We start from the raw sequence: 23,686 nt of genomic DNA, 5'->3' as shown, positions 1-23,686 counted from the left end.
TTGTTTTATCACACTGAAGCTGCACACTTACTAGACAAAAATAAAAAAGAAACAAAATGAACTCTGATAATTTATGTTAAAATGCTCTTTTTCCATCGTACATCATTTACAAAAATGTCCTAACTAATGCGAATTAAAATGAGACAGATAAGAACATTGAAACCCTTTTCACATAATAAATCCGTTAAATGAGACTTACCCTGGACTAAAAACAGTATAAACACGACCTTCATATTTTGATAAATGTTCAAGCATTGATGCGTTGCTGTGAGCATATGTTACCTTAGCAAGAATCATACAGGATATTGGGCAGCGTTGGACAAACTGTGGTTTGCATACGTGTTTTTTATGTTCCGTGCCTATGACATAAGTATACCTTTTGTTTTACTAGAAGTACTACCTTCTTTCAACTAAAATAGTCAGGTTTTGCAGGGCTTACCTTGTAACGTGCCAAAATGTAAATGATCAAAATTAGAAATAAAGAATACAGAGGCACACAATTCTTTAGGTGAGATTGGAAAATACTTTATAAATAAATATAAAAATCATGCAATAAACTTATTTCCTTCGTGCTCATGTAGCATGTTTTCCAGCTTTGAGTGGAGTTTGCTTATGAAGTTCTACATTATCATCATTTTTCTAAATGCGTTAATCGAATCCTTATGAAGCCATAATAGATAATAACATAATAAATAATAAACATAATAGAATTGTTTCAAAGTATCGACCTTCAAACTACAGAACTTGAAAAAAATGTGACACTGCACTTTTACTTTTACCCACTAGGTGGAGTCCCGCGAAAGACTTTCATACGCCAACGTAACACACTGGTAGGGGTGACCGTTTCAGATTGGTCTTCTAACTTAAATGCTCACATAATTAACTATCAGGTCTTAAATGTTATTATTTATTTATAATAAATATGGGAAAATGTTTATGATGACATATGTAACACTGCTCCAAAATATTTCTTGCAAGTGTCTGCTACCTATAAGGGCATCTCTGGTCTGACTACATTTTATCATGCTTTAAATTCTAGTTCTTCCTCAATGTTGTGAATGTCATCAAACTGGCTTGGCAGCCGTCAGCAATAACAGACTCCCTTGCCATTTTTTGTCACATACAAACACCCACCCACAAAAGCTTCCTGTGTGGGGCATAAGGGCTCCAGGACCTTCTACTTCAAAGTACTAGAGACAGAAAAAAAACAAGAAATACGGCGAGTCAAGGCCGCATTGAGAGAAAGAATGACAAGCAACAACAAGACTCAAAGAGAAAGAAACCAAAGCGAGAGATCGAGGGAGGAGAGGGCCACAGTGATATTTTACATTTGACCACAGAACCTGTCAACTGTTGCTGTCACTGCTTCCGTGACGACAGATCGCAGTTCCTCAACTCAAGAGCACAGTGACAAGCGAGACAAACTGAAACATGGGCACTTTTCAGAAGCCAACTGATCACCTCTATACTCTGACATGACAGAAGACATTTCTTTGTCACAAATCATGCCATGGACCCCCAGGCTCAGATTCTGAGGGGCTTGTTGGCCCAAATCACCAGTAAGGAAGCAGAAGACGAAGGGGCAGAGGACGGCTTTGCTGGAGAGTTTTTGGTAAGTTTGTCTTGACTAATTCGTTTTTCTTTCAAAAGGCACTGCAGGGTTCCATTACAAAAAAAGCATGTGATTCATTTCAGTAGACAAATACTGAAGAGGTGGAAAATGTACTCTGTACGTTTGCGTTAAAATAACTGCAAGCCATTATACTTCATATGTAGTGGTTGGAAATTTGTCAGTGTGGAAATTTGTGGTAAAAGATGTGATGTGCACAGCATGTTACACAAACAGAGCGAAATTTGTACTCCACAATATGTCTGACCATTGCGTTGCTGCACTGGCTTAAATGGGCTTGTGTGGACTTCCTCTTCCACAAAGCCTCACTTCAAGCTTATTCTTTTTTTAGTATACTAATCTATCAATAGTATTAATGAGACATTTTACAAAGTGTGACTTCTAAGGCCAAAAACCAGTCATGTAATCCTGCTTCGATCCGTCTCCACAAGAACATTTATGTGCTACAAGTCAACCATCATTCCATGGGAACAGTTCTGGTGTCAGAAAGGAAGTTGCTTGTGATTGGCTGATCCATTCCATCAAACGTAAAAATGCAGTATAGTTACAGATTTTGATAGTTTTTACATACACCTTACAATTTCATTTAGAGCATTTTAACATAATGCATGGTCATTTATCATGTGATACATAATGTGGGGAATAGTTCACTCAAAAATAAAAATTATTTAATCATTTACGCACCCTAGTCATTCCAAACACATGTGACTGTCTTTATTCTGCAGAACATAAAAGACATTTTTAAGAATGTTGGTAACCAAACAACATTGTACCCCATTGACTTCTATTGTACAGGCACAAAGCGCATGAGACATTTCTCAAAATATCTTCCTTTGTGTGCTATGGAAAAAAAGAGTCATATACAGGTTTTAAATGACACAAGGGTGAATCAGTGATGACAGATTTTTTATTTCTGGGTGAACTATCCCTTTTAATACTTTAAATATGTGCATATAGCGTACAGTATACTTCGATTTGTAAGCAGCATGCAGTGCATTGACTGTGGGGGTCTGAGGCTGAGACCCCTCCTCTACTCGTGTCTGAGTGAAAGTACATTGATTTAGGTATGTGCTTTATTGTCTCTGTCAAACTGGACTGCTGGCACACAAGTCTGCGGTGTGAACCACAACCAATGTCTGCCAAGAGTAGTTCGAGTCACTTGCTAATGGAGTCCTAATACTAGCTCTGAGCAGGAAGAGAAACTGTACTGTATATTTGGCAGGGCAAAAAAATATGAGCAGAACTAGCCATTCTCGATCCTGGCCACAGCGAATGCTGATACCAGACACATGTGTAGATAAATGTTAGAAAGTCCAATCTTACTGTGCAAGAATAGAAAAACTCTTAATTAAAACATGAGGATTTCACACCCAGTGATGGCTTGTTCCTCATGTGCAGCCCCGAGTATTTCAGCTCAGACATCCCATGATAATTACTCAGCTCGCTACATTTGCTCTGCGTTTGCTGGACTCATAGTAAAAATGTTTCTTGTAATGTGAAGAAAGATGTGGTTAGAAAGTCTTAGGGTGAAGGTGCATGCAGATCAGAGACAAAGGAGAGAAACGGCTCATCGCACAAGCAAATCTAGTCAAATGTGTCGTTTTGGCGATTTTTATCAACAAGCCAAAGAAATTCATGCTGATAGTTTTAGCTTGCTAGCTAGATGTTGAATGGAAGGGTTTGGAACACAAAGTTTTAAGGTTAAGATTTTGTTTTTATAAAAACAGAATTAAAGGGATAGTTCACCTATAAAATGAAAATTCGGTCATCTCACCCTCTTGTCATTTCAAACCGGGATGACTTTCTTTCTTCCACAGAACACAAAAGAAGATATTTTGAAGAACATTGCTACCCAAACAACGGCGGTACCCATTGACCTTTATTGAATGGACACAAAACCAATGCGAGTGAATGGGTACTGCCGTGTTCGGTTACCAACGTTCTTCAAAATAACTTTTGTGTGTTCTGCAGAAGTGAGTATTTTGTGTTCTGAGTAAATGATGAAAGAATGTTCATTTTTCATTTCTTAATTATTAACATTTAAGCCCACAATTTACAGTACAACCTTTTCTCAACTTTATGTGGTTTAAGCAACCATCACATCAGTACAAGAATGAAAACAAGATACATAAATATAAAAGTAAAACAAAATTTTATGTAATATGGTCAAAACAGAAACTAAAGAGGCAGTCTACAAAGTATCGTGCAGAGAGGACTTACCTGACTATAGCGGCAGACAAACAAGATAATGTGAAGAAAAACAGATACAAAGACATTGTACCATGTGAGTATGACATTTGACTGTACTGTACTATACTATTTTGACATCTCAAAATCCAAAACCGATTGTGATTTAGTTGGTTTACAATGTGAAGGACTAACACAATATTAACACAATTTAATGATGTGTGCTGTGTGAAATAATAGTTTATCAAAAGAAAACGTATTTAAAGTAACAAGTCTGTGTATGATGACTGCTATATTTTTATATATATTATTATTTTTATGCACAGTTGATCATAGCAGAGTAAAGCTCTCCATACAAACATCCAAACATGACTCAGACTACATCAATGCTAGTTTTATTAAGGTAAGTTCTGTTTTTATTTTTATTATAAGCCTGCCAACATCCTATATAACAATCACAAACAGTCAAAGGTTTGCACACATTTAAATAATTTATCTTTCTTAAGGTTCTCACAAACCTCAGGAGTGACATAATGTCAGTGAAAGACTGACAGCATGACAAGACACATGAAAACTGTGATAAAAACTTTCCCTAAATACACAACAAATATTACTGTTGTATTGCTTACAAGTGAATATGAACTTGTTTTCTTTGCAGTATTTTGAGATAAAATACAGAGCATATTTTCTGTTATTTTCTGTTATTTTGACCTGTTTCTCCAGTTTTCATTGTCTGCAAATAAATGCAAATAGAAACAATATTGTTATTTGAAATTTGGGAGAAATATTGTTAGTGGTTCACAGAATGAAACAAAAATAAACGTTTTACCTAAACACATAAATTCAGAAAACTGAACATAATTTTGAAATGACAATTTAAATGTTTTTTTTTTTCCGTGAAAGTATGGTTTATTCAAATATATTCATGTTTATGCTATTGCTTTTTGAAGGGGGTCATGGGCCCGAGGGCATATATTGCCACACAGGGTCCACTTCCAAATACAGTGCTTGACTTCTGGAGAATGCTGTGGGAATACAATGTGCAGGTGAGCGTTTGTCTACTAGTACATGCATGACCATTTCACACAAATTCCACTTCCTGTTTTGTGAAATCTCACATGGGGTCAGCCGTGCATGTTACTTAAAACCTCAAAACAGTTCAAATCTGTAATGCCTCAATAATAACTCTCTCTGCAGGTGGTGGTGATGGCTTGCCGAGAGTTTGAAATGGGACGGGTAAGTTAGTGCAAACACTTTGTTACAGGAAAATTGTGAAAGTCACAGTTTCTAAAAAGAAAACGTTTCTTTTAATAACCACATCCTTTTTGCATGAAGGGGGTGAAGCAATTTATCAAGCACAAAGTTCTTCTACCGTCTTTTTATCTCGAGCTCACAAGCTTTCACAGCCTGCTAGTTACAATGTTGTGTTGCACTGTTGTTTCTGCATATCTTTTTTTATAGCACAAATGCATCTAAAGGGAGTGGTTGAAGATGAATGCTGCATTTCCTTTTTCTTTCAGAAAAAATGTGAGCGTTACTGGCCGGAGTCAAAGGAAGATGTGTTTGCATGTGAGCCCTTTACCATACACTATGTAAGAGACACTTCCTCCCCAACTCACACCACACTTCCTGTCCTTATGCTTTCACTTGGTGTTAGTTGGCTGTTCACAATCTAAAAAAATACAAACACTATGATCCAAATAAATAAATCTTTCAGAAAAGCGTTTTTTAACAAAATGTCACAATAATGCAATTCGTTGGTCTTTATGAATTAACATAATGTTTAAATTAAAATTATGCAATTTTACTGTTTAAATTGAACAGGAGGCCTAGTTCAGATGTGCATCTACTGACTAAAATGATCCAAAATATACTCATGTGTTGAGCATCCCAGTCATGCACACATTTGATCTTTTCTAGGAGTCTGAGGAGAATAAGGGAGAATATATCACAAGGACGCTTAAAGTGACATGTAAAAAAGTAAGTAAACCTTGGAAGTTCAAGGTTAAAAGTTCATTTTGTTGTTATTCAGCAAATGCAGATATTTATAAAAATAGATTCTTTCACCAATACATACAATAAGTGCAGAGATGTATAACCCTGGTTATTTTTCAGGAGTCTCGCTCAATGAAGCAGCTTCACTACGTGAACTGGCCGGATCACGGAGTACCCGACTCCATCCCCGCAATACTGCAGCTGCTGCAGGACATGCGCATTTACCAAGATCACGAGGACGTGCCAATCTGCATTCATTGCAGGTGAATTCCTTAATCTGATATCATATGAATAATGTCTGTAATGAAAGCAGAGATCAAACATTGTTATTGTGATCTTAAATGTGGTCTTTAATAAAGTGGATGTCCTTTCTGTTGAAACAGCTTCTCACCATAGTGCTTTCTGTTAAAGAGAAACCAGCTTTATTCTCAGACCCCATGCTATACCACCATTTTGTCACAGGAAATGCGTAGGTGGTTGACCAAACAACAGTCAAACCTAAATACTCGTCGTCTGTCAGCGTAGTATTAAAATGACAGCTAATGCGTCTGTAGCCACTGTGTGTGTTTACAGATACTTTAATGACTAATGAAGAAGATTTGAGTCAAGAAAAAGGGGCAAATGCTGATACTCTCTATTAAATTTTGCATCGGCCATTTGCCGTGATTTTGATTTGATTATAATGTTTAGAATACAATTATATGGAAATCTCTTAACCAATCAACCATGCACTTAACCAAGCTTCAGACCATCCGTAAGAAAATTTTCTTTACGATTTAAGAAGGTCAAATGGACATACAAGCTCGGGTACTGCAGAAAATGTTATTAGGCTTTTTTAAACTATCAGAAAAAAGTAATGTATTACAACCTTTTGATATTGTTTTTGATCTGTCTGTTCCTTTGAGTGTGCAGACACATAGAGAAAGAGTGCAGTGTTGTTTATCTGATTTTAAACCTTGTAGTAATCTGAGGTACTTTAGCGATAAAACTTTGTCTTATCTTCTTGGGACTCTTTGGGGATTTGCAGCGCAGGCTGTGGAAGAACAGGTGCATTGTGTGTCATTGACTACATCTGGAATCTACTGAAGAGACAGGTACAAACTCAAACATCCTTCTGAAAGTGCTCTTTAACAGACAGTGTGGTGATCTTATTTGCTTTTGTTTAGATGGTTCCAGAGAATTTGAGCATCTTTGACCTGGTAAAAGACATGCGTACACAGCGGCCTTCTGTGGTTCAAACCAAGGTATACATTTAGTCATGCCATTATCAATATATTATTATGTTCACAGGTTAAAATGCAGACATTAACTTCTTTGCAGTGTTTCCCTTATTTGACTTCTCTTTCTCTCCTAGGAGCAATATGAGCTTGTTTACAAAACCATCAAACTGCTGTTTGATAGATATTTGTACATAATGGATGAATCAAACAGAGAGGTTAGATGTGGCTTCATTATTACTCAACACACATATTTAATTACACAGGTTATGGAATTAGCCTCGGTATTTTCCACTAATTTATGACACATTGAAGCCGTAAGCAGAACATTGGTCACACTCTTGCTCTTGGGTTTATTGAATCATTTAATAACATTTTACGTCAATCAGGTTTCAGCTTCCTCCTCACCTGTTCACACAACTAGTGAAAGTGAACTGTCAGATTTCAGTGAACCAGAGTCAGAGACTGGACAAGACTTCAGAGGATTGATTCAGACTAAGCACAGGTAGCAAGAGAACAACTTTTTTCATGCTAGTCACTCATGACCAAAAAATGTAACGTTTTAAAACATTTTTTTATCCTTTCGGAATGGTACAAAACTATGTGACTTTTGTGGCACGTATTATGTGAACACACACGCGTGCGCGCACAGACGTCACATTTGTCATATTTGTACTCAATATGAAAAAAATATGAAAGAAGTGTTATGATTGTTATACATCCGTTTTTTTGTTTTATACAATTTTAAATCACATAATTGGAAACAAAATGTTTTGCATTGTTCTAAAAAAGGTTAGACTGTCATCATAGTGCAAAAGTTCAAATAAAAAAATATTACACACATTGCATTTTACATTGATTTCACTGAAAAATAAAAAAGCGCGATTTTGTGGGTTGGGTCATTTTTAACTTGTGAGAAGAATGAATGTGACTTCAAAATATGAAGCACCTTTGGTTCAACACTTCCTCCATAATCTATTGGTCAGACAAACAAATAGCCCTGCCCAAACTCACAACTGGTTACGTTTACAATACCATATGGTGTCACCGTATTTATTTTTACATTTTCTAGTGTTTCAGAAATCGCGGCGCCTAACTACACGTAGTTAAAAAGTACAACAGCATCATAAAACGATACGATGTACAACAACAATCTTACTTTAGTTTACAATTGCTTTAATGTCTTATTGTGTCTTGTGATCATGATGCCTCATAACAAAAGCCATTTTTTGCTGTTGTTTTTGCCGTTCTGATAGGAGTTATGAGATTAACATTTCAAAGAATGACTGCAATCATGTTACACACAACATCAACTGTTTGCCACAGTTTCATTCACCATCATTCTGCCAAGGTGGTGCTTTCTTCAATCAAACTCCTTTACACATGCCAAATTCAATGAGTGAATGGACAAAGCCGCTCACAACACAAACTCCTCAAATAGACGTTACAACCTGTGGATCTCAAGGAACGGAGCCATCCACCAGTTTTAAAACTCATTTGGAAGCTGCATGTTTAAATTACCCGGCCAGCCAAGTACAAGAACTGAAACCAAGTCCTAAAATGGCCGAGGGGGTAAAGAACCAAGATTTACGTCTTGTTGTAAAAGACCTCAACCCTGTGAGACCCGGCAGCCACTGCGTCACTGTTGAAGATCCTTATTTTGATCCTGGATCTCCACCAACTGGAGACAGTCCCAATGTTACACCTGAAATCTGGATTGAGGACACTTGTTTAGAGCTACGTGAACACCTGCCGAAATATGACTACAATGACAAAGGTATGGAAACTGAAAAAGTGAATAAAACACGTGAACACAGTGTCGCCAGTGCCATGCTCTATCGGCTACACAAACACTGATTTTTTATGTATTTAGGTGCAAGTACACCAACATCTGATGAAGACACACCTCCTCCTTTACCAGAGAGAACTCTGGAGTCGTTTATATTGGCGGAAGAAATTAATGGTGTGTTCAAATGTCCAAAATGACGAAAGATTTTCCCGTTGGCTGCACATATTGTACATATTACCAGTCATTATAAAAACATTAATGGAGCAATTGACCAGTCAGAATCAAGTATTTCAGAGAACCATGTAATATTTTAGAAGATATGACTAACACTAACACCATCTTCTGTTTCAAGATATCAGTAAAGCCAGCGATCTGTTGACATTGAATATCCCAACCAGCTCAGACTCAGATTTGATCAAAAGTGGTAAGTATTTTACAGCCCTGACAATCACAGAAGGATACAGATGTGTGCAGTATACTTGTAAAAATTCCTGTTTCTTTTTTGCACAAAGGCAGCCCTCCCTCGCCTGTACCCCCGCTGCCTGAGAGAACTCCAGAGTCCTTTGAAATGGCCATGGATGAGGGTATGGCTTTGCTAGACGATTCATTGTCAAAACTCAGTTGTTTGTTCTTTATTTAATTTTGTCGTCTCGTCAAACAGATTTGGTACAAAATGTGATGCAGGAAAAGCCGCAAGATGTTGTATTGAGAGTTGGGAAATCTTCAGAATGGTCCGGAAAAGCAAATGAATTTCAGACAGACATCAGTCGAACATGGTCTAGGAGCAAGGTGATATTCATGTGACTTCTTAAAGCTTTATCTCTATCGCCATCTCTGTTAGAAACGCAGAATTGCAGGTTACTTCATGTTCGTGTACAATGCATATGATTCAACCAGAACGGATGGCAGCTTGAATATCAATTCCATTTATGTCTATCTAATAATTTTGGCATATTACTAGAACAAACGAAAAATCTGTTGCAAACATTATGCATTTATGAATTAACCCTTATGAAATTAACCTACAAAAAGACCAAAAATTCAGATTAACCACAAATTAACCACAGTTTTGCTACAGTCACCGTAGTTTAACCATGGCATTTGAGTTTTGTTATAATTGAACAATTTATTTCATACTTAATTTATATTCATATTTTTTACATTAATATTTTATTGTATGTTAATTGTAATAAATGAAATTAGAACCATTCGACAGCTATAGATTATTTGTGGAGGTCTACCGTAAATTAAGTTTGGGCCACACGACGTAGGTTGTTGCCGCTCAAACATGGCAACTAAGCATTTTAGAAACAGCACAATGGGAACAAAATGAAAAGTAACAGTCCTCTTTTTCTTTTTTTAGAGCTTAAAACTTAGAATGTCACTTCCTGGTAAGTCTAATATATAAGAGCAGCAGGTTACTTATTCTAGTTACCCAAGAACTGTTCTCATGAAACCTTTTTATTTACAGCACCACCATCTACTCTTTTCAGTCCTGTTCCAATCACAAGTCGCAGCCCTCCTCTACTGTACTCACATTCATCCGGTAAGATTCACAGTTCAAGTGTTTCAATGAGCTCTCTTTGCAATCAATTTAAGTGGTTCATTTTTAATGTTTACTTATTTATTTTTAAAGCAACTCATATGTACAACCTCCCTGCTAGTGTTTTACTCTAGACCGTGCAGAGGTTACAACTGCAAAGAACACACATGAGGAAGTTGGCAATTCCAGCAATTTCCATCTGGTTTAATAATTTATAGTAAAACTCCACTTCTCATTTTTTGACTTCAGAATCCGCATCGCTTCACACCCAGACACCACGTGATCAGGTCACTGCTACTTTTAACTTAGTTTCAGATAAAGGTAAGATTGCATTTTAACAAAAACAAAAATGAATCTAGCCTTGCATTGAACTCAATATGCACCTGCTCTTTTCTTTTTATAAAGAATGCGAAAAAACTCCTCCACTTCCTGAAAGAACGGCAGAATCTTTCATTTTTCCCACGGAGAAAGGTGCAGTATGACCTCATCCATTACAAGGAATATGCAATCAGTTCACAGTTTACATAAGAGCTGCGTGTCTTCATTTTTTATAAATGGCAAAGTTAAGAAAGTTTCCGTTTTCTTTAAAGGGCCTGTAAATAGCGCCCCCTGTCTGTCAAAAGAGACCGAGGAGCAGAGACTGAGAGTGGGGACATCATCTGAATGGTCAGGCAGCTCTCAGCCCAGATTATTACAGGATTACTCTTGGAGTCGAAGCAAGGTTATTTCTCACGGACCTTAATATTATGAGAAATTATATAAATAAATGAACAAAAATAAACGGACGATTCTTTAATTTAGAGGTACTTTTATGTCCCCTATAATGATTTGAAAGGATGATTACATACTTCAAAATTAATGTAGTTTTAAAGAACAGACTGTAATATTCAAATTTCTTTAATTTGGTATTGTATGGTATATACATTGGTATATACATCAGACAGTCCTGACAGTCGTTTCAACTTTGGCAGCTAATATGTATATCATTTTCCAACAGAGTGTCAGAACTAAAAGTTCAAACCAAGGTAGGCTAATGTTTCCATTGTGTACTCTCTTGTACCTCCTGTATGTACTACATGTCATTACAATATATCATGGACTGGTAAAAACAGCAATATCATAACATCCTTAAGCAAGTAAACTTGACCTTCAATGCAGCGTAGTGTTTGTGAGATAAACAGGCTGCTCTATTATTAGATCTGTGTGCACAGCTGTGTTTGTTTCTACAGAGCCTTTATCTGTGGCTCCACTGACTCCACGAGTCCCTGTAACCATGGCAACTGAAAGGCAAGGTGAGTGACAGCTTAGATCTCTTGACACTGATTGATCTCGGTTCGTAAAACGGCATTACCAAGATTACCTCTTTGTAATTGAGCGTTTCCTGCGCCCAATGCAGTGGAGCTCCAGGTGGCACACAGTGGCAAGAAAGCTGCAGCCGGACCTGCAGATAACCCGTCGGACAGAGGAGAAGAGAAAACTTCACTGGTCAGCAAGGCCAGGACCAAGGTTCAACTCTGAAGTCTCCAATGACATAATAAACGTCACAATATTGTGTCCTGTTTAGTTGACATCTAATAAAAAAATATATAACGAATGCACTGTCAGTTTGGATAGACTGACTGTCAAATACATGAATGTTAAACAAATACTTCTCTTGTATTTCTATTTTCTTACAGAGCATTAAGTTTTTAAAAGGAAGACAGAAGGGTATGTATATGATTCATTTTATGTTGATGTAGCTAATTCTATTGAATTGAACTAAAGGAAAATGTATTCTGTGCTTTTAAAAAGTTAGTTATGTAAAAGTATAAGAAACTTTATGTAAAGTTATAAGATACTTAAAGACGTTTGTTCAACTCCATGCGGGGCTGCACAGACCGATCGGAGTATGACCTCATCGTACTGCAAGACTGATTTGAGAGCAATGACGTCATATGACAATTGGTCATAAATAAAGTCAAACACAACTGATGTAATTGTCCTTTGCAGCAAAAATGGCCCCGCCCACAGCCCCACCCCCAGCTCCGCCCACAGGTCCATCTCCAGCCCCGCGTCAGTCTACACTTCCACCTTATGGTGCCACAGCTGGATTCCTATTTTGTAAGCATTTTAAACTAATTTTTCATCTTTGATATTTTACACATTATTTTTGTGTAAGCGTCTTATAACCTATGTATTCATAAGTTTTAAGTATTGAATTATTTAAAGAAGAAATAATACATTTTTACTTAATAAATGTAACTCAAATTTGATTGAAGTCTTTTATCATCGAAGACATTCAAAAATGAATCTATCTTTGTTTCGGGCTATTTCCAAAATGATAAACCTTCTAACTTGGTTAACTAAAACAATTGGTTAAAAGAAATGATGAATGATTATTGTTTGGGCAAGTGTAAATATTGCCCAAATCGATTATCTGCCTGTTTTGATTTCCAAGTTAACACGGACCGTTACTAACAGTTAAAAGCTGCCAGGAAATTCATGATTTTATATTCTCACACTTCATGTTGACACCTTCAAAAATGACACTGTGAAAACTTTTTAATGTTTAATGTATCTTGTATTACACCACAGCTTTTGGATTACGTTTTGGAAAGCCGAAGGGGCCGCGGAAAATGCCGGAAACATGGGTCTAGTTGAAGAAACAGCACATTACAGTTATCAGTAACATGGCTGCCTGTCAAAGATGTATTTCAGTCTCAGAAAAAGGAGAGCTGAAAATTGAGGAACAGTACCCCAACAATTGAAAGCACACAATAAGTGGACATTTACAAAGACTATACCTATGTAAATGACTTTATCATTCTGACCTCTTGTAAAGGTATTGTGCAGGAGAATGTGCTTATATAGTAAATGTATGTGTGGCACATGCAGTTTTTTATCTATTAAAATGTGTATACATGAATAATAATGTAGCAACTCAGTAAGTGTATTAAAAAATAAACATATAAAATAATACAGAAGTAGGTAACCAGGCCATTTTATGTCACATGATGTTGGCCTTAATAACTAACTGTTGTCAAGTTTATGGTCTGTGACAGTGTTAATGATGTTTGCTCATTTACATATTTTCAATTTCGTCCCTTTAAGAACGGCTTCACCTGGGTAGACTCATAAAATTGTTTATTTAAAAAAATACAGAAAAGGTCTATGCATTCCATTGCATTTATACACAATCGAAAAGATCCACATGACAGTTCTATTAAATGCAACTTAGCTTTTACAAAACATTACTCTGACTATCATAATTGACCATCAATTTGTCCTTAAAAATTAATGAAATTAAAAACTTGAATACAAATATCAAACAGAGCAAATGGTGAATCAAAGTCACACAGAGCATGCCTTGATCCCTAAGTGGATTTTTCCTATATTACAAATAACAATTAAAAAACCTGATCAACACAAAAAGATACTAGCTGCCAAAATTCAGAAGAAATGAGAACGCTAAACATCATCATGTTAGTATACCATGAAATCCCCTTGAAAGCTATGAAAGCATAGCTGATGTTATATGACTGAGCAGAGAACAAACATGTAGCTTTAAGTTATATGGATGTGTATGACTGAATTACATAGTCAAAATCAATTTGGTTTGGCTATGTTTTGTAAGTTCAGTCATTGATTGTGAAGATAAACTGTTATTTGTAAATGCAATAAATGGGGGTGGGGGTAGTCCTGATCGTTTTATAATTATAATACAAATTCAAAAACAGTTGGGAAAAAAAGTATCTATATTGCACAATTGCTAAATCTCTTTAGGTCAGTTGGTGCCAATTTTTTCCTCCTACGTTCTTATCTTCGGTGGCCAATAAACCGTGATCTTTACTTATTGCCAGACTTATTCCATCACGATTAATGCTTTTCGGAACTGGTATAGCATCAGTTACCACAACAGTAGACAATTCAAGACTTTAAAAAGGCACTCATTTACACTGGATGCATTTGATTTCATTTTGCTCAAACCATAATCCTCATAGACTGATTGGGCTTGCTGGTGTGAAATTACATTCAGATCATTCACTAGCATTACTTGGCGCCGGAAGCAGAACTAACCCTCAGAACAATAAATGCTTGCTTAAGACTTCATTCCATTATAAAAAAAATGATACAACCACAAACATGTGCAACAAAATCACGGACACACAACTACACTTAAAAGGTGAAACTAAATTGCACTCTTCCAAGACTAATGGCTGGAATACACTACAAGACTTTTAAAATCTGAACAGATTTTTTTTTAACTAGACATCATACAATTGCAGACTTTTTGAAAGTTTCACATAGAAACGCTCTAGCTGATAAAATCTGCAGACTGGCACAGACTTTCTGCAACAAGTCCAGACTGAAAATCTGGGCAAAAGTCTTGTAGTGTATTTTAGCCTTAACTTGGATGGCATAGTCACCCTAGAATGCCTGTCAAATACATAGGAAACAATTGTTATGCAAAAGCATATTCCTTCTGTTATAAAGAATATCAAATGCTTTTTAAGGCGAAAAACAGCTTTCGTGTACACGGATAAAAATGATTAATGACAACATTTATTCATACCTTGTTAATGTATATTGAGGTCATATTTGTACTGTTTTTCAGAAACGTTTAACAATTTTTGTTCAAATTGGCCAGAGGAAAAGGATTAATCATTTGGGACTTAAAAAAAGTGACATGACAAAGACATACGAAAAAAAGACAAAAACTTAAGCAAATCAATGCGTTACCCATAAAGTATAGTTTAAAATATCTGTTCTCTAAAAGGATCCCATGTAAAATCTAAATAAGTTATAAATTAAGGGCATGTTATAAAACTCAGATTAATGCACAGGTAAGAGTTATTGTTGAGCTTTGCAAAGGTTCAACAACTCGATATAACAATGAACAAATTCATGTGCCAATTCACAATAAAGCAATAAACAAGAAGACTTCATCGAATGAAAAGGCATCACTATATTGCCCCTGAGCGCAGGTTTGGTTATATGTTTACAATCTATGTTAACGTAACCACATACCCATATTGAAATGACATATGTCTGACTTTTCCGAAATAAAAACAGGAGAACAGATCTGAAAGAGCACAATGGCGTTTAAATAAAAAAACATACAGAAAGCATGATGAATGAATTAATGACAATGATATTAAAAGACACATCATGATTATTCTGAACAAAAATAAATAATTAAAACAAACAAATGAAATGAAAAACCCTCCTGCAGAGGCCAAATCCTAAATCCTGCATACATGTGAGGTAATCGAAAGCACAGGTTCCTCATGAATAATCGCTTCTATTTATTAATTATTCAAAATAATGACGTTTTCCTTTACGCTGAGCGGAATAATAAAAACACAGAGGATGGTGAGTAAAAAAGCAAATCTCTCTCGTTGTAAATGATATCTACGCTCTCGTCTAAGCTTAAATACTTCATAGTGAGAGTAAGCCGTGGGAAAAATAAGACTATTTTTTTCTTTAAAACAAGATTGCTGTTCTCCACGAGCTGCACTCGTGACAGGCACTGTTTTGTAAAAACCAATTAGAAGATCAACGTGATACACATGACAGCCCAGGAAACGAAATGAAAAGTCTCTGGAGAGATAATTCATCTCACTTATATTATATATAAACAAATATAAAACAATACTGAGTAATCAGCAAAAATATATCTCAAATTAAATACTTTGGCTGAGAAAAACCTAAAAAGACCTTGCGGGGTCATTTCTTCACCAAAATCTAAACAAGAAAAATATACAGTCTTCATCACTTTAGGCAAAGTCCAGATATTCCTTTTTTACACTGTGGAATGTCAGTCAAGTCCGTGAGGCAAAAGAAATTCACATCCCTCATCGCAAGAAACGATTGGGAAGTCAGTTAGGGAAATCTGGACCGGCACTGGGTGTTGCTGATGCTGAGTGAGGAATCGGGAGCAGGCTCGGCGGGAACCCGCGGAAGCATTGGCTCTGGTGTTGGGGGGGAAAGGGGGCGGAGCACAGGACCGGCGCCGACCTCTGAACGGGGAGAGTGGGCGGATTTAGCCGACTGCGGAGGTCCGGGCTGCAACTCTCTGGGCGGCGTTGCGGGACGCTGGAATACCAGCTTGTCCATTTTGGCAACCCCACCTTGAGCGGAGTCCGTTTGTAGCCGAGCACACGAGGTGACTTTGGCGTCAGGGTGACCGGGGGAGGAAGATGGGGAAGGGCAGGATGTAGAGCACAGGTCCGTGGTCTTATCCTTTTTAGACTCCGCCTCCTCGGTGTGGTACTGCTTTAGGCGAATATGCCACGCGAGGCTGCACACGGCCGAGACAGTTTTGAACTGGTGTATGACATTACGGGGGATGAAGTAGATGTCGTCATCGCAGAGCTGCAAGCGAGCGTAGCGGATACCTTCCCGTCGCAACTGGTTGAGTTTGGCATCGTCCACCCACTGAACACACTGTAGAGAGAGTTCATTATGGGATTGCGGACCTATAGTAAACCTGCCTACTCTCAGATAAAGGTTCCCCAGAGACTTTGACCAGAAAATTGAATTTTGTGTTGTATAAAATAAAAAAATAGAAACTGCTATTGCAGTTTGACTCTCCCAGGCCTGAGCGCAACTTGAAAATTCCTGATATTAGGATCAATTACACATTATTGCTAAACAACTAACAGCATATTAATAAAATATTCTTTATAACTTCACAATTAATATTAAGATTTTAGGAAAAGAACTCTTACCTGCGACACAGGTGGTTCATACAGATCAAGCTGAAGCCTCTGAACGACATCATTAAAGTCCTCAGCGTGAAAACAGACCACATCTTTGGTTATTCGTGGCTGGTCACTCCTAGAGAAACAAAGAGCCATATCAAAGGTCATTTGATCTTTTGTTACACAGACGTGGCTTTCTGCGCACATATGCAGAGCAGATGGTTACACCTACTCACCATTCCCCAAAATGCACGGCTTTCAGGACACCCACAGCTGCTGTACTCTGCCAGTCGAAGCCCTGGCCAACGTGATCAGCATGGGCTCTCGTACGATCCTCGAACAGAACCTCACGTGGTTCGTTGGCTCTCGGTAAGTAATGCAAGTTCTTGATCTCATTCATAGATCTACAACCAAAAAGAAGAGCATTTTGTGAGCTCAGCTGGTACAAAAATAGCTGAATGTCTGGAGAAAGCGCAGTTTTATGAGAGCATACCTTCGCCTTTTGAATGGAGATTTGGGCATGTCAGCCGTAGGAACCATTTGCTCTCCAGGTCTCACCCACATTATGGGACCGTCATCACTCTGGGACCTGCAGTCAAGCTTTAGACTGGATAGAGTTCCCCATGGCAAAGTCATCTGCACACACAAACAAAATGAAGTCAAGCACACACACACACAAAAAGGTTAACTATTTGTGAACAAGACAAGTTATTTGGGTGATTCTCACACAATCTTGGTTTTAAGATGTCAAACATGATTTTCATAATAACACTTGTATCAACAAATTTCTGTTATATTAATTTAAAACAAGGCATGACATGTTTAAAGGCATTCATTTAAAAACTTATACTGACAGTTTAACACAATATATGAAAATATTTTTTTTTTACAAGAAAGGCCTTAAAAATTCTCATACCATTTAAAACTGTCAATCTCATAGCATGTTTTGCTAAAAACAAGCGAAGCCATGATGCCTAAGCAAGTTTTTATTAATCATAAATAAGACATTAATGAATTATATTTTAATAGAATATTAAACATGTAAAAAAAAATGTAATGTGGAAAACTACCTGTATCGGTAATGAGAAGGGGAAAAGTCGTGTACACAGCGTGACAAGAGAATATTACATTTTTAACTAGAAAATTATAAAGTAATTTGTTAACTTTAAAAGCATACAAGCAGATGCGTTTCTTCACATAAAATCAAACTTAATGTAAATATCTTTGTGTGTTTAAACAGTCTTTAAAAAACGTTATTGAGAATATCAGTCCTGGGCACTTCTTTCTTCCACTATTTTTATTATACATGAATATTCTGTCAATCATTTTTTTGTAATTTAAGAAAATCTAGTCGAACATCCAACTGTTTTTTTCTCAATATTTTAATTGTACTCTGTTTAAATAACAACATATAAAGCACTCAGACAAATCGGTTATAAGAATTTCAGCAGAAAATGCAATAAAATATATCATTATTTGTCAAAATTATGTTTTGTCAAAAGTAGAGAAGACAATTATCTTTATTATTGTTATTATTATTATTGTATGTTTTATAATTCAAATCTTTACTGCCATGATGTTTCAGTGGTTTCATGAGAATCACCCATTTAGATAATAGGCATGAACCTTAAAGCTAACAGACATGAACTATAAACCAAAAAAGTTAGAGAAAAAAGTGAAATGCAACCAAATCCTAATATCATTTACATGAAACCAAAATGTTAGAAACTCCTTTGGCAAATCATGACATGACACAGCGGCATTTGCACTGTGAAACGCTGTTGGTGCATGGCCTTTTACACTCACTCTTCTGTGAGAGAACATTTTCTAACCTTTAGAAATGGAGACTCCTCGAGCATGTCCAAGAACTCTGGGAAATAATCGCCCACCTCCTCGTCTACTGCACCGACCAGACTGATCTGCCTCATGGGACCCGCTCTGTATGTGCCAGAGCAGTAAGTCCGGCTCACCTGCAAGATTAAAACATCCTCACTTACACCTTTTACAGTGTATTAGATACACTTGAAATGTGTAAATAAGCAGACCAAAAGCCGTCATTCATTTAAAGTCAAATGAAAGGATATGAGTCGGGAGTATTTAGTAAATAAATACACAGATTTACGGTTACATTTTGTGTTGAAAGATGCCTGAAAAATGTCTGAAACAACTTTTTAAAAATTATATTGTCTTTAGAAAGTATGCTAAACTTATGCCTTTGATTAAAATGTATTTAATAATGTCAAATTGTTTAGTTTGTGAGATTACAACGATAAGTCTTACAGTTCAGATTTGAATAACACAAGCAGATTTGGCATGTATCATTAATAGGGACAGTTCACCCAAAAATGTACACATTTACTCACCCTCATGCAATTCCAGATGTTTAGGTTTTTCTCAGTTGAACACAAACAATGAATTTTATATTAAACTGCACTGCAGACATGTTATCTTGTTGTAACCATTCATTCCATCATTTAAGCAACTTCATGAACTACTACATTCATGGGTTAAATAAATGTCATCGGAAACTATGTTTGTGAGACCAAACCATTAATATTTTGAGCAGAACAGACCTGAGTGCAAAATTTAAATATCATTGAACCTTGATTGTCTCATTATGAAACATGACAACTAGTCATGAGACATGAAAGAACCAATAAGATTTAATGTTACAAACGTGCCGGCATATATAAATTTAGCACTCAAAATATTAATACTTTTCTCTCACAAACACGTTGTAGCGTTTCAGAAGACATTTATTAACCCATGAAGTCAAAAAGGATGTGTTAAATAATAGGTTTCAGGTTCAGGTTTCACAGACTTAAAGTGATAGTTTCCCTAAAAATGAAAATTCTGTCATCATTTACTCACCCTCTTGTCATTTCACACCGGTATGACTTTCTTTCTTCCGTAGAACACAAAAGAAGATATTTTGAAGAATGTTGGTAACCGAACCGTGCCGGCACCCGTTCACTTCTATTTTATGGACACTAAGTCAATGCAAGTGAAGGGGTGCCGGTTAACTACAATCTTTAAAATATGTTCTTTTGTGTTATGCAGAACAATAAAAGTCATACAGGTTTGAAATGACAAGAAGGTGTGTAAATGATGACAGAATTTTTATTAGCTAAATTGGGATATTTACATCGCATTTATAAAAAACTTAGTGATGTGCATCTCGAGACAAAGCAATTGCACCATCGTATTTTAAGATATGTCAGGGGGAGTTATTTTTAGCTCAAGACAGCTCAAACATTCATTTTAGTCCAAGACTAGCCTGAAGCCTTGTCTGTGAAACCGGCCACGTTTTTTTTAGCACATTCCTTTTTTAACACAGTCATTTTTTGTTAATTTCATGTTAAATAAAATCTTCAGTTAAAAGGAACACAAAACGTGTTCAACACAACACAACAGTTTTTAGAGTGCACTTTAATGGTGGAATAAATGGAGTATGGGCTTTTTTGAGCCTTTTTATTTAAAAGACCATATAAGATAACATGACAGCACTTTAATAATAAACGATTGCTTTGTGTTCAACTAAAGAAATTATAAGTTTAATTTTTTGGGTGAACTGTTTCTTTAAGACCGGTAATGTACTTTGAACTGTAACTTTCTGTAGCACCTGACCTGAGTAATGAATATAATTGGCAAACAGTCAAAATGGCAAATGTATTTGATAAATGTGTTGCCAATCCTCTGCAAACATGTGCTCAGTATTACAAATATTTGCCCGGTTTCACAGACAAGGCTTAAGACGAGTCCCAGACTAATATGAAAGTTTGAGCTGTCTTAACTGAAAATAAATTGATCTGACATATCTTAAAATATGTCATTGCCATTGTTTTGCCTCAAGATGCACACCAGTAATGTTTTGATCAATGGTATTTTAATAAAAGCAAATTAAATATGTAATATGTAATTAAGGCATAGTGCTGTGTTAAGATAAGCCTCGTCTGTGAAACCGGGCCATTATGTATCTTGGATTAAAGTTCAACTCAACCAACGCCTGAAGATCCCATCCAATAAAACACTGCATATACTTCAATAAAGAACACACAGAACCAGCCTACCTGGGAGTGGAAGTTAGCGATAGTGGTGGTCTCGATGTCCTTCTTGCCAAGGATCTCCATTTTGACCGGCGTGTTGGGAAAATTGAAAGCAAAGTAGTCCAAGAAATCAGGCAGATAGGCAGCTGATCCGTGCACCACAGCGAGAGCATACCGAGCTGCTCCTTTGGGATTTTCAGCAAAAGCGAGACCCAGAAACTCCTGGGCAAACCTTTCAGTGTCCCCAGGATCCAGTTTAGACAGTTCATCGACGTAAGCGTGCAGTACCAAAGCCCCTCCGTTGGGCTGTTTCTCCTCATGTATGAGTCTACTAAAACAGGAGTTGGTCTGAAGACACGAGTTGCGGATGAAGTGGTCATGATGCGTGAGGAAGGGCTTCTTGACACCTTTGGGAGTGTGGTACTCACCTAAGCCAGGGTGACATTGATTTTCGTCTTTGAGGTACTTAAGCCCAACAGGGTCTTCAGAAGTTGGAGGATCACCTGTAAGTCCCACACACACCGTCTGAACCTCTTTACTGTGCGTGCGTAACTTCTTGCCACGCTCGTCTTCACGATTACGCTTCTTCTTCTTCTTTTTCTTAAGGAGGTATTTCTCCAGCATCTGGCTTTTGCCATTTTCACTATGAGGTTCTGAAAAGATCAAAAGATTGTCAGTAATGTTTTCATTTTGGTCGGCACCTGACAGACTTAAACTACATGGAAACTGGAAAATATTCAGAGAGGCTGTGGACGTTTGCTAAATGTACAATAAAATGTAGCTAACACAATAAATTGGTTGAGACTTTTTGTCATTTGTGTACTCTTTTAAATAAAGCAGCATTAACACCAACTCTATGAGACAGTGGTTGTATAAGATTATAGTGGAGAAAAACTAAACAAAACTGAACGATTACTATATTTAAGTAGCATTTACACTGTAGTGCAAAGAATATAGTATTTTGTGTGTTAGATTACTATAATAACAACAATCATTTTGGTAGACATTACAAACATCAAGAACACCATTGCACTTCTACGAGAAATTCTCTAATATTAATATAGAAGAGTTCATATATTAATAAAAAAGTCTTACTCTTTTTACAGATACAATGCTATCAGTTTAAACATTCTCAGCTAATAATTGTGCGCGTCATAACACACATAATTGCACAGTGCTCTAATAATAAAGGAATAATGTTTACAGCAAGTAAGTACATGTAACTGTGCTCGTGTGAATGGGGGGCGTTCACGCTAGCATGCTCGGGCACGGGTTAGCAGCGGAGGCTAACGAGACTTTTCTCTGCTGACTTGAGCTGGAACTCAGCCAGGATTTAAAAACTGTGTTACGTGCAAACGGTGTCAAATTTACCTTTCTTCTTCTTGCATTCCCCCACTTTCACGTTCGCTTCGGCGTTTTCCTTCTTGGGTTTGAGTTTCGCGTCCTTATCGATGCGTTTAGGTTTGTTATTGGGGTCCTTGGCCTTCGCTACTTTGAGCGGCGTGAAAGTGAACAGCGGGGAAGGCGGCAGCACCGCGGCCACCGATGTCTTCTGCGGGACGTGCGCTGCTGGCGTCACTTTCCGCGGAGCCCAGCCGGCGGGCAATTCCTTCTTGGAGCCGTGGTGGGGGGGATTGTGGTTTTGGCGATGTTGCACAGGTGCTGGCTCTTTGCTGCTTAAGTTGCGCGCTTGACTGTTCTGATGTTGGTGCGGTGGATGTACGCGTTGTTGGGCATGTTGGTGGTTGTGTTGATGGTGATGGAGCTTTATTTTCTTCACTTCCTTCTCCGATCTCTCTCGCTTGTCGTCGGACGGCGAACATTCCCGCTTTTTCTTCTTTTTCTTGTCTTTGATAGCTTTGTCAAAGCTCTCCCTGCTCTTCTCCTCTACTTTGACGCGCAGCAAATCGACCTGTGCAGCCATTTTGCACGTAAATTTAAAAGGCTTTAAGAGGGACTTTTTGCGCATGTATACTGGGATCTGTAGTTTTACGCACTGTAGCCAATCAGCGCTCACTCGTTTGTAGTTCTCATGGTCAGAGCGCACATGCGCACAATCGCTTTGTTCGTGGGTTGTGATGTTTACGTCGGGCTTCAAGGGATGCGTGCGCGACTGCACGCACCTTGTCCAGTAGCTGACGTAATGCCGGAGCCAGCTTCAGGCGTAGGGTGGGATATTTCTGCTGCTCGGTTACCAACAGAACGAGCTAGAAATTGAGGAGGAAGCGTCGCGTAGTTTCATTGTTAATATAACAGCTTTACGGTGTGCTAAGTTTTAATTGTCGAATGCGTCAGACGTACGGCTTTTAAACGTTTAAAACGTGTCTCCAGAACGCTGGGTTTCGTTGACTTCCGTCATTTTAAAGCGCGTCAGTGGTTTAAAGTAAACAGCGCACTCATTTTTTTAATGGAGGGAAAATCTGAAAATATAGAAATCCATGGGAAAATCAAGAATGGTTTTATTATAGAGTGTGGTGTACTATGTTTTTGGCCGATTTAATAATTTGTATTTCTATAGTTTACTACAGATTTTATGGTAACGTACTATAGTGAATGTGACATTTGTGGTTACTATGGTTTTACTACAAATATCACA

The 23,686-nt window shown here is 37.3% G+C and overlaps 2 protein-coding genes across 2 annotated transcripts; one reads left to right on the top strand and one right to left on the bottom strand.

Annotated features, from left to right (window-relative positions):
* The first annotated feature begins 1,147 nt into the window (after window positions 1-1,147).
* On the top strand, window positions 1,148-13,051 carry ptpn22 (protein tyrosine phosphatase non-receptor type 22). The gene is made up of 28 exons (XM_057319263.1): window positions 1,148-1,612; window positions 3,806-3,914; window positions 4,144-4,220; window positions 4,768-4,863; window positions 5,015-5,053; window positions 5,338-5,409; window positions 5,738-5,797; window positions 5,933-6,075; window positions 6,840-6,906; window positions 6,979-7,056; window positions 7,167-7,247; window positions 7,419-7,534; window positions 8,286-8,806; window positions 8,903-8,992; window positions 9,171-9,242; window positions 9,331-9,402; window positions 9,480-9,607; window positions 10,182-10,209; window positions 10,290-10,364; window positions 10,611-10,682; window positions 10,767-10,832; window positions 10,952-11,082; window positions 11,359-11,386; window positions 11,591-11,653; window positions 11,758-11,867; window positions 12,038-12,068; window positions 12,351-12,461; window positions 12,936-13,051. Exons 1-28 carry the CDS (start codon window positions 1,511-1,513, stop codon window positions 12,995-12,997), a joined length of 2,700 nt encoding a protein of 899 aa, XP_057175246.1. The 5' UTR covers window positions 1,148-1,510; the 3' UTR covers window positions 12,998-13,051.
* Window positions 13,052-16,223: 3,172 nt separating this feature from the next.
* LOC130544997 (lysine-specific demethylase 9) lies at window positions 16,224-23,074 on the bottom strand. The gene is made up of 7 exons (XM_057319266.1): window positions 22,462-23,074; window positions 21,115-21,743; window positions 18,877-19,014; window positions 17,538-17,680; window positions 17,281-17,448; window positions 17,072-17,180; window positions 16,224-16,787 (listed from the first exon to the last, which is right to left on the bottom strand). Exons 1-7 carry the CDS (start codon window positions 23,057-23,059, stop codon window positions 16,224-16,226), a joined length of 2,349 nt encoding a protein of 782 aa, XP_057175249.1. The 5' UTR covers window positions 23,060-23,074.
* Window positions 23,075-23,686: the final 612 nt, after the last annotated feature.

This window comes from Triplophysa rosa, linkage group LG21 (genome assembly GCF_024868665.1).
Source record: "Triplophysa rosa linkage group LG21, Trosa_1v2, whole genome shotgun sequence".
Lineage (NCBI taxonomy): Eukaryota > Metazoa > Chordata > Actinopteri > Cypriniformes > Nemacheilidae > Triplophysa > Triplophysa rosa.
The sequence above is the reverse complement of the archived record's forward strand: the minus strand, read 5'-3'. Positions and strand labels throughout refer to the sequence as shown.

What these genes read in the sequence shown, in the direction of transcription:
- ptpn22 (XM_057319263.1), top strand. Translation starts at nt 1,511, where the DNA reads ATGGACCCCCAGGCTCAGATTCTGAGGGGCTTGTTGGCCCAAATCACC. An exon ending in TTAAAGTGACATGTAAAAAA is followed by an intron (nt 5,798 to 5,932) that starts GTAAGTAAACCT and finishes GTTATTTTTCAG; the next exon opens with GAGTCTCGCTCAATGAAGCA. An exon ending in ACTTAGAATGTCACTTCCTG is followed by an intron (nt 10,210 to 10,289) that starts GTAAGTCTAATA and finishes TTTTATTTACAG; the next exon opens with CACCACCATCTACTCTTTTC.
- LOC130544997 (XM_057319266.1), bottom strand. Translation starts at nt 23,059, where the DNA reads ATGCGCAAAAAGTCCCTCTTAAAGCCTTTTAAATTTACGTGCAAAATG. An exon ending in GGAATGCAAGAAGAAGAAAG is followed by an intron (nt 21,744 to 22,461) that starts GTAAATTTGACA and finishes TGATCTTTTCAG; the next exon opens with AACCTCATAGTGAAAATGGC. An exon ending in TCTCCATTCAAAAGGCGAAG is followed by an intron (nt 17,449 to 17,537) that starts GTATGCTCTCAT and finishes TTTTGGTTGTAG; the next exon opens with ATCTATGAATGAGATCAAGA.